Below are 10,520 nucleotides of genomic sequence, written 5' to 3' on the forward strand. Positions count from 1 at the left end.
TAGGATATGAGGAGTATAACGGTGGCTCTATTTTTTTCTCTCATATCTTTCTTAATTAACTTTTGTATGAGAGCCGACCCTTCTCATTATTTATTTTCTCTTTCCTCCATAGGTGTTTGTAGACGGTTTAGAGTTTACTACTCCTTCCGTTTCAGGTTATAAGACGTTTTGACTTTGATCAAAGTCAAACTACTTTAAATTTGACTAAGTTTATGCACAAATATAATAATATTTATAATACCAAATTAGTATCATTAAATCAATAATTGAATATATCTTTATAATAATTTTGTGCTGAGTTGAAAATTTTATTATTTTTTCTACAAACTTAGTCAAACTTAAAGCAGTTTGACTTAACCTGAAACGGAGGGAGTAGTAGAGCAAGTTTAATAGTATAGGCAACTACTAGCTCCAATTCATCTATAGCCAATCTAATAGCTCATTCATACAATAGTTACATACTACACTATTGATACTTGGCCCACCTATCATACACACACTATATCTTGGAGTCCATGCTACAGCTGGTTACAAATCTGTAGCCGCTGCTCTTCTATCTTCTCATTTATCTCCTTAAAATATGTTTGCAGCTGGATTATAGCCTGCTATTGTACTGCTCTAATAGCACGTATTTTATTTATTGTAAAAGAATACAACCCAAAATTAATGGAAAAAAATAATATTGTACTCATCAGCGTGCCATGCGGGGCAAGTTGGGTTTACCAACGACGCACACGACAGGTCAACCCACCGTTTGCTGACGTGTACAATCCTCCGGTGCATCGCCTGACTCAAAAGGCAAAAAAGACTTCCCACGTGGCGCCAACCCATTCGCTACCGCCACCCGTTCCCCGTCCCCGATTGGTCCACGTCATCACCTTCCACGTCTCCCCCCCCCCCCCCACCCCACCACAACGCCCTCGGGTTTCTTCTAGAAGCTTTTAAACCGCGAGTGAGAGAGAGAGAGAGAAAAGACGAGACGACTCCGACTCGACGGCGGCGGCGACGCGGAGGCGAGGCATCGCCGGCGAGCGCGCGGAAGGAGGAGGAGGAGGAGGAGGAGGAGGAGGAGGCACACCCTCTCGTCTGACCCTAGATCCGCGACCCACCCGCGGGGAGACCCTAGGCGCCCTTGGCCGCTCGGTGAGAGGGCGGCGCGGGAGGGGACGGCGATGGCGGCGCCGCGGTGGATATGGCCGCTGCTTCTTCTGCTGCTGCACTTCGTGGCGGCCGTCGCGGGGTAGGGTTTCCGATCAGCTCAGCTCTCCCTCTCCCGCTTCGTGTGAACTTCTCTTCTTTTTTATCCCTCCTCATGATCTGATCCAGTTTATCTCCCAATCGCAATGGGCTCTCCTTTTTTAACTTTTTATTATTAAATCAGCTTGAGATCTGTATGTATCATGTTGGTGCGCATTCTGTTCGAGGATTATACTGGATTGGATTCAACTGAAATTTTGGTGGATTTTTTTTCCTTTTTGGGTGTTTGTGAATCAGGAAGAGCTACTACGACGTGCTGCAAGTGCCCAAGGGCGCGTCCGAGGATCAGATCAAGCGTTCCTACCGCAAGCTCGCGCTCAAGTACCACCCCGACAAGAATCCCAACAACGAGGAGGCCAACAAGCGATTCGCCGAGATCAACAATGGTAACGAATCCACCCCCCTTTGTTAAGACTGCAAAGTTGGTGCCCATTGTTGGACTGAAAAATTGGAGCCCATTGCTGGACTGAAAAATTGGAGCCCATTGCTGGACTGAAAAATTGGTGCTCGTTGTTGGACTGAAAAATTGGAGCCCATTGTTGGACTGAAAAATTGGTGCTCATTTTTAAGACTGAAAATTTGGTGCACATGAGGGGGAATTAATGGGTAAAGGTGTTGTATTGTTGCAGCTTATGAGATCTTGACGGATCAGGAGAAGAGGAAGATCTATGACCGGTATGGCGAGGAGGGGCTGAAGCAGTTCCAGGCCCAGGGTGGGAGAGGTGGCGGCGGCGGGATGAACATTCAGGACATCTTTAGCAGGTGAGGCCAATGTGCTATCTACTCCATCCGTTCCAAAATGGATGGTGTTTTGGTTTTGTCATAAGTATGGTGTTCCAAATCCTGACTTTGACTAGGTTTATGGAAAATTGTGCCAACATCAAATTAGTTTCATTAAAGTCCACCATGAAATATGTCTCAGTAGTGTACTTCCTCCGTTTCATATTATAAGACTTTCTAGCATTACCCATATTCATATAGATATTAATGAATCTAGACATATATGTGTCTAAATTCATTAAAATCTATATGAATGTGGGTAATGCTATATCTAGATTCATTAATATCTATATGAATATGGGTAATGCTAGAAAGTCTTATAATATGAATCGGAGGGGGTAATTATTTGGTATTGTAGATATTAATTAGGTTTCTATATACTTGATTAAAGTCTTTGACTTGGGACAAAACTAAAACAACTTACATTTTGGAACGGAGGGGGTAGCATTTATTGTTTTAGCCTTCTCTGAGCTATAACTGTACATGTGAGCTACTTTTATAGGTGGTAGTAACAAATTGAGTCTGAAGATAAATGCCTGTACGCCTCCATATATCAATATATATCTGATTTAAGAGGTCTTTTCATGTAAATATCTAGCTCTTTGTTCGACAATAACACAAACCCCTCCATTGTGGAACAAAATTCTAAATGTGTTGGTGATGTGCTCACCAGGAACTAACTGAATATATAAAGTTTAAGATCAGGAAATCTAATGTCAACAGTCTGCATGTAAACACATTAGACAGTAGTATCTTAGCTAGATGCAATTCAACCTAATTGGCATTTACTTTTATTGTATCATTTTGTTCTTAATCATCGCTTTACTGTTTTGTTCCTGAACTCTGTAGCTTCTTCGGTGGTGGTGGTGGTGGGATGGAAGAGGAGGAAGAGCAGATTATAAAAGGTGATGATGTGATCGTTGAACTGGATGCTTCATTGGAGGACTTGTACATGGGCGGCTCACTAAAGGTAACCAAGTTTGACTAGCTGAGGAATGAGGACAAGAAAGATGTAGTGTAGATAAGTTATATAAATTACATAAACAATATGTAAATCAAGTGATTACATTACCTTGCCGCTCTATTCAGTAGCATGCTTGAGTGTCCGTGAAGGCTGCACTGACATGGAAATTACCGCTCCAAATTTACTTTGTTATTTTTGTTTATATGATAGGTTTGGCGGGAGAAAAACGTCATAAAGCCAGCACCAGGAAAGAGGCGATGCAATTGCAGAAACGAAGTTTACCATAGACAAATTGGTCCAGGAATGTATCAACAAATGACCGAGCAGGTATTGATTGCCCCTTGCTGTGTTATTCCACAGTTTGGCATGATTTAACATAAATATCTTTATTTTTATTCTTTTATTGTTTTTTTCACTCCATAATAATAGGTTGCATTTGTCTTTTTAGGTCTGTGACCAGTGTGCAAATGTGAAGTATGTGCGAGAAGGTGATTTTTTGACTGTTGATATTGAGAAGGGAATGCAAGATGGGCAGGTATAGAGCAACTGTTCTGTTCACTTTCTAGACATTTGTGCGATGCGCTGTGATTTAGTGTGTGCCTTCCTCCATTATTTTGTCAACATTAGATAAGATTATATGTACTATGGTTGTAAGTGTACCACATGCTATTGCTACTTCTAGATGCTAAACTGCTAAACTAATAAGCTGTCATTTATGATCAGCACTTCATTGTTTACTATTAGAATTTGAAACCTTCAGTCAAACTGGCTGATTCATGGATCACAACACTAATCAGTGGCTTGTTAATTGGTATTGTTTGCTTTTTTTCTGTTAAAGCCAATCAATGCTTCTTTTTACCTGGTAATTGGCAAATTACTAGCAGCTTTTGGAATTTGGCCTGATACAGGAAAGAGATCTTGATCTTTCATGTGAACTATTGAATTTATGTGGTGGCCTTTAATTTCCTCAGGCTACTAACATGATCAGAGACAGTTGTTTGTCATGAACATTATATTCTATTCATCACTATAAGTTCTACTTTACAGTTTGGATGTTGATTTGGCCGCACCATTTTATATTTGCAGGAAGTTTCATTCTTTGAGGAAGGAGAGCCTAAGATTGATGGTGAACCTGGAGATTTGAAGGTTTGCTTAGCACCTTTTTCTGGTTGGTTAAAGTTTATTGTGAGGGGGTGATCTGTTTTACTAATATTTATCATCAAATGAATGCTTCATGAGCAGTTTAGGATCCGAACAGCACCACATGAGCGATTCAGAAGAGAAGGCAATGACCTGCACACAACTGTTACAATCTCCCTGGTACTGCTCACCCCCGTCTGTTATGCATGTTCTAATTAACTCTCTTTAAAGGTGTAGTTATCCTGTGAAAATTAGCCTGATGACAACCTTACGTGAAAAACTTGGTCACATTATAAGGACCAAAGTCCCAAGATGACAAAGAAGTTTATCATCTTATATGGATAAAAAAAGATCCAAATATGTTTCCGGCTTTTCAGCCACTGTGGATGGGAGGAGTTCCATGTCCAGCCACCTCAGTAACTTGATAAAATCCAAGATCTGGCAAAACCCAAATCTTGGAGTGCCAATCTAGCAGTGGAAACCATGAAATCCCTTACTACTAATCATTGTAACTAACTGTAGAGCTTGGGCTGTTCTTTTAGTTTGTTCATCACTTTAGCCTGTATTTCCTGACCATCCTTTGGTCCTGCAGCTCCAAGCTCTGGTCGGCTTCGAGAAGACCATTAAGCATCTGGACAATCATATGGTGGAAATTGGCACCAAGGTTTAATCCACCCCCCACACCATCAAGAATTCTTGTACACTGTAGTCATTCTCATTCATCACCTGCAATACTGCAACTGATCATCACAATTTCGTCGTGAATATTTAGGGGATCACCAAACCCAAGGAGGTTAGGAAGTTCAAAGGGGAAGGAATGCCATTGTACCAGAGCAACAAGAAAGGCGACCTATATGTAACTTTCGAGGTTTTATTCCCGAAAACCCTAACCGACGACCAGAAGTCCAAGCTGAAGAGCATTCTCACATAACCGAAGGCCCAGGTTTTCGCTTTTATGCTGCAGCTAGTTCGTTCTCATTTGAGGTGGGAAGGAAAACTGCCTCAAAAAAGGAAATTTTCCCAGCTTACAAGCACCAGCAGCTGCCTTTTCTGTGGGTGTGATTTTGCGTTGGTAATTGTTAGCAGTTCAGCAGTTTAATTTCTCTTTTACCTTCTTTTGTTTCTCATGTCATTAACAGCCGGGTGTAGCATTTAGGAAGTTGGATGATCATGAGCTGTACCAAAATATTTGTATTGCTGGAAGAATATATTGATGGTAGAATTGTAGCTTACACTTCCCAAAAATGTATTTACTGGTTGTACAACAGTCAGCAGTAAAATTAAATGGAATTTAAGTCAGGGTCATTCGTTGTCCTGCTGGTGAACTATACTCGAGTACGTCTAGGGCTCATCTGGTGAATGATCAGACCAATACGAAAGAATTCCAGCTAGTAATTTATCACATCAAATTAATCATAACTCACTTTTCAGGGCTTATTTACTTCGTTGCCTAATTTTGGTAAGGTATTGTATAGACCGATGGTTTTTACTTTGAGACCTTACCAAATTTTAATAGAAGTTTTGAGAGTAGAAAGTTATGGAATTACCAAAGTGAACAAACTGGCTGGCTGGATGCAAAACCATAGGCGCAGCCAAAGACGCGAGCTGTTTTTACACTCTAGTACATTACAGTAATCAGCCAGATCTGTCAAACCACTTGTCTGCACCAACAATTAGACCTCTGCATGCTATTCTGGCACAAAACCCATCAGTATCAGTACATCACACGCATCCACACACACAAAGCATCACCAGAAGGGATTGCAACCCAAAACGGAACAGCACAAACAACGGCCAGTTCGAAGTGGGTCAAGATATACACTCATGTCGCACAGGCTGTAACACTAACACGAGAAGCAAACTTGAAGAATGCTGAGGAAACGCATCTAGCACTAGAGTGGGAACGAGTCGAGCAGCTGCCATCGAACTGATGACCATCAGGCAATTAGAGTTGCATTCTTGTAGGACCTGCATGTACAAGTCATAGCTCATGACAAGAGGTTTAAAAGACAATATTATAACCCCTTCGTCCTAAATTCCAGGTTTCAAAATTCTACTCACAAGCATACATCATTTAATAAGGGACATTACTGTCTTTTATTCTTAAACTTAATCTATGCTAAACAACATAAAAGGACAACTATATTGGGACGGGGGAGTAGCTAACAGAGTGAAAATCAAAGGAGTAACGAATTTAGTAGTGTCACTGTCGATACACCTAATTTAACACCATAATATCTCCAACTCTCCACAACACAAGGACTGCTGATAAAATAAATGCACTTCTTTAGGAGAATAATGTGCTCATCAAGGCCATGTACAAAATATTTCTCCAAAAAGTTCAACAAAGGTTCCAGGTACCCGTACAGCAAGCTATATCAGGAATGGAGTCCAATGCGTTACCTTCATATTTACACCACTAACTTCGAATCAAGTGCAGCCGCAACGTTTGCCTCTCCAGCATCCTATTTTTCAACGGATTGCTCAGCATTTCACATAAAGTAAATAACAAATATACTGAAATGGAGCAAAGACGTACCTCCATCCCCCATTTGATGTAGTCTGGTGATTCGCAAGCCTTGTACTCATCAACTAAGCTCTCTATTATTTCTCGAGATTCATCAAATTCAGAGAGATCATTGTCCTGTATAGAGAGGCCAAAACGTTGAGTATTTTGGACAGAATAATGGACAGGTTTCCTCACAAGATCATATATAGTACTGAAAGCATTTCACTTCAAGAAAAACAAGAAACTTATAGTGCTACAGTTCATGTTTGTTTTATACTTTAATGTAAAATTGCTAGTGGAATGTTCAAAATTGTTGGTGTCAAACAGGTTTTGAACAGGGAATTACATTGTAGCACTTCAAACATACCTAGTTTAACCAGAAACTTCAAATTTGGAAATTACTCAGGTAATGAAAATGGATGAAATTGAAGGAATAGAGTTTCTTACCTCAAACATTGGGAACTTTCTGTAGTTGTCAAGAAAAGCTTGCTTTTTCCTTAGCTTTTCATACTGTCCCAGGCATTTGCTGAATAAGTGACGGATACTAGTATGATTCGCCAGCATCAATCCACTAACCTGTAGACAAACATTAGTGATTCAAACATTGCACTTGAATTGACAAAAAAAAGATAGTGAGAGTGAGAGAGTGAGAGAAAGGTACCCTATGCGTGGTTTGTACATATGGAGATTTTCTTGATAAGGCAACCTGTGGCAGTTGAAATAATAATAAATCAATATGTCAAAAAGGTTTAACCTAAAATTATTCTAGTTGTATAATGACCTGAATGCTTGCAGGTCCCCACTCAATGAAGTTAACAAGCTTCCTTTCACGTATCCTTTGTAGGCTCTCATGGACCTAAATGCATGAGAATACCAAAAGATAAGAACGGAATGAACAAGCAATTCCAAAGGATCAGAAGAACGAGATCTTCATTCTGCTTCAGAACTAGGCAAATTTCATTTCAATATTCCAGCTGCTATGGATAAAGCTAAACTAATAAACCCATTTAACAGAACTTTACCTGTGTAGGATCCACCTCTCCCTGAATGATGTTAAGTATGGAGATGTATTTAGCCTGACTAGCTTCCTTATTTCGAGCATATGATGACACCATTATATTTTTGGTCTGCAAGACAACAAATAAAGGTCCAAATTTTAAATTTCATAAAGATCATAAAGTGGCAAGCATCCTATTCCTAAGGAAGTAAAGAATACCTGCAGAAGTCGCCTCATAACATCTAATACTGTTGTCTTGCGTATCATGTTAACCTGCAATTGAGCATATCCTTATATCATGAACTGAATTTTTCCCCATTTGTCACAAAAGAAGGCAGGGAAAGTAATATGTATTTGACATAGTATATACTAGTCTACCAACCCCCAAACTAAACTCAAGAAAAGTAGTTACTAAACAGATAAAATGTGAAATCAAATGTTACATGAACCAATGCAACAAATATGATCAAATCACCTGTCGTTCAACAGTCAATGGAGTGTAACCTGTCATCAGAAAATGACACCTTGGAGTAGGGATCAAAGAGGCAAGAAGGCCAACCAGGTCATTGTTCATATATCCAGGATACCTCAGAGTAGTTGTGCTTGCAGACATAACTGTTGAGACCAAAGAGTTTGTTTGTGCAAAAGTAGGATTTGCTAAATGAAGACGTTCCACAGCAATCCTATTAAGGGCCGTATTGTCAAGAACAACCACACAGTCAGCATTCAGTGTCAGCCGCTTCAGAGTTAAAAGCGAATTATATGGCTGGACAACAACATCACTTGTTTCCATCTGATTTGGGAAAACACTGTATGTCTGGACAAGCTTTTTGCTGTATCGGTCATTCAGAGTCTCCAACAGGTAAGAACCCATACCTAAATGAGGGAAGAGTGGACAAAATTAGATAACTATTGTAAGAAAACTGACATGTGGAAATACTACTTTTCCATATTGCAACTACAGCATCCCATATACACACTAAGCCACATGTTAAAACACCAATATACGCTCCAGTTACAATAGATGGTGATTTACAGAAAACTAAGACAAATGAATGAAACCAAGAAAGGAGATCGAGATAAATGACCTGAACCAGTTCCACCAGCAATTGAGTGGCATAACACAAAACCCTCAAGGCTATCACTTCCATCTGCTTCTCTGTCTATCATATCCATGATATCATCAACAACTTGCTCACCCTATAGTGTGTAAATAGGAAAAAAAAACATTAATGTGAAAGATATATTAAACTCTGACTGAAGAAACACAGGCACAATTGATCTAATGACAGAATATAACAAAACCTATAGCATTGGTGATCGGCTGACAAACCTACAGAATTGATTAGCAGTGTAGCAGATGAAATATGGATAAGACAGATCAAAGTATACCTGGTGATATCCACTAGCCCAGTTGTTCCCAGCACCACCTCCATGCTCAGCCACAAATATATTCTCATGATTGTATAGATTCCTGTACTCACTGTTCTGTATTCCGTTGATCACTCTCGGCTCTAGATCCACAAGAAGAGCCCTCGGTATGTAATGCTGGTCATCAGCCTGGTAGAAGAAAACATCCTTCCTATCTCCTCCCTGCAGAGAAACTTGAGTCTTTAGCACTCTTTGGTTAACATAGCTACCAACAAAGGAAAATATGCATTGAAATGAATGATAGACATTGTAACCGTTCTAGATGATACGAAAAGAAACATAATATTTGGATGCTATTGTATTTAGGCTGTGCATTTAGATCGTAGCTGCACTTCTCAGAGCAACAAGGAGTCAGATTGAGATTGAACCATTCATCGAATTTGGCACTTTAAGTCGTAATTCAGTTAACTGGGATCTATTTATTCCCCTGCTTCCAGTATCAAAAGGCATTTAAAAGTTGAAACACTGAACTCTTAAACAACAGGACCTGCGCGGAACGGTTGAATTCCCTCTAGTTCCTATGGAAATGAATTGTTTCCCATGAAATTCCTATGTTGCAAGTATGCCCCAATCACGCCTCATTCTTACACTTGGAAATGAACAATCCCCAATGCCAACAAAATGCTGGTGCCAGTTCAAACGTGCAGGTGTTCAAGTGTACTACTAAATTACTTGTAAAAAAAAAACACTAGACATAGCGCTCCAAGCATCTGCAAGCCCAAAACCCACACACACTTCACTCCACTAAACCCTTAGACCTAAACAAAAAGAGAAGCGCGCCCATTTCTGATGCAGAACATGGAGAAATCTTGTAACCCACACGGATCAGACCAACCACACCGCCGATCCGGAGTGTTCCCGCGGCGTGGGGGAGGGAGGGAGGGAGGAGCAGAGACAGGGGGGGCAACCTGGGTGGCGAAGTCCTCGAGGAGGCCGTCCTTGCCGATGCCGTGCTCGAGGCAGAGCTGCTTCCAGAACTCCATCCCGATCTGGTTCCCGCATTGCCCCACCTGTATCGTGATGATCTCCCGCGGCATCTCTGCCCCCGACTGCGGCGCCGGTCGCTAGGGTTTGGTTAGGGGCTTAGGCTAGCCACCCGGATGGCGTCGTGGCGGGGGTTGCAGCTCGGGCGCCGCCGCCGGCGGCGGAGCTAGGGTTTTGGGGGGTTTGCTTCGCGTGGACGCTAGGGCTTGCGCCGCCGCGGGCCACCAACTGCGGGGAGTGGAGTGGGGGGTGGGTGGGGGACGAAGCGGAGATTTGTGAGCGACGGGGAAAATGGGGAGAGGATTGAGGGGAAGGGAAGGAAGACGGGCGCAATTTTCGAAATTTTGAGGTAATACTAGTTCATCCGTCTATCATTTTTTAGCTCCCTCATTTATCTTAAAATAAACTAAAGTATTTATTAACGGAGTTTATAAAAGTAAAGAATAATTATATTAGAA

The 10,520-nt window shown here is 41.1% G+C and overlaps 2 protein-coding genes across 2 annotated transcripts; one reads left to right on the top strand and one right to left on the bottom strand.

Annotated features, from left to right (window-relative positions):
* The first annotated feature begins 952 nt into the window (after positions 1–952).
* LOC127775160 (dnaJ protein ERDJ3B) lies at positions 953–5,446 on the top strand. The gene is made up of 10 exons (XM_052301481.1): positions 953–1,240; positions 1,495–1,643; positions 1,887–2,019; positions 2,887–3,007; positions 3,212–3,328; positions 3,450–3,536; positions 4,088–4,147; positions 4,244–4,321; positions 4,734–4,805; positions 4,914–5,446. The coding sequence occupies exons 1-10, from the start codon at positions 1,173–1,175 to the stop codon at positions 5,070–5,072; spliced, it is 1,044 nt and encodes a 347-aa protein (XP_052157441.1). The 5' UTR covers positions 953–1,172; the 3' UTR covers positions 5,073–5,446.
* Positions 5,447–5,787: 341 nt separating this feature from the next.
* LOC127774641 (tubulin gamma-2 chain) lies at positions 5,788–10,383 on the bottom strand. The gene is made up of 12 exons (XM_052300921.1): positions 9,987–10,383; positions 9,040–9,240; positions 8,736–8,847; positions 8,123–8,523; positions 7,867–7,920; positions 7,673–7,777; positions 7,432–7,506; positions 7,312–7,356; positions 7,098–7,226; positions 6,681–6,785; positions 6,545–6,606; positions 5,788–6,109 (listed from the first exon to the last, which is right to left on the bottom strand). Exons 1-11 carry the CDS (start codon positions 10,113–10,115, stop codon positions 6,553–6,555), a joined length of 1,410 nt encoding a protein of 469 aa, XP_052156881.1. The 5' UTR covers positions 10,116–10,383; the 3' UTR covers positions 5,788–6,109; positions 6,545–6,552.
* Positions 10,384–10,520: the final 137 nt, after the last annotated feature.

This window comes from Oryza glaberrima, chromosome 5 (assembly GCF_000147395.1).
Source record: "Oryza glaberrima chromosome 5, OglaRS2, whole genome shotgun sequence".
Taxonomy (NCBI): domain Eukaryota; kingdom Viridiplantae; phylum Streptophyta; class Magnoliopsida; order Poales; family Poaceae; genus Oryza; species Oryza glaberrima.

Excerpts from the sequence above, each read along its gene's own strand:
- LOC127775160 (XM_052301481.1), top strand. The coding sequence starts at position 1,173 with ATGGCGGCGCCGCGGTGGATATGGCCGCTGCTTCTTCTGCTGCTGCAC. Across the intron at positions 3,329-3,449 it reads ATCAACAAATGACCGAGCAG|GTCTGTGACCAGTGTGCAAA; the intron begins GTATTGATTGCC and ends TTGTCTTTTTAG. Across the intron at positions 4,148-4,243 it reads GTGAACCTGGAGATTTGAAG|TTTAGGATCCGAACAGCACC; the intron begins GTTTGCTTAGCA and ends CTTCATGAGCAG.
- LOC127774641 (XM_052300921.1), bottom strand. The coding sequence starts at position 10,115 with ATGCCGCGGGAGATCATCACGATACAGGTGGGGCAATGCGGGAACCAG. Across the intron at positions 8,524-8,735 it reads TGCTGGTGGAACTGGTTCAG|GTATGGGTTCTTACCTGTTG; the intron begins GTCATTTATCTC and ends TCCCTCATTTAG. Across the intron at positions 7,921-8,122 it reads CATTGACTGTTGAACGACAG|GTTAACATGATACGCAAGAC; the intron begins GTGATTTGATCA and ends GCTCAATTGCAG.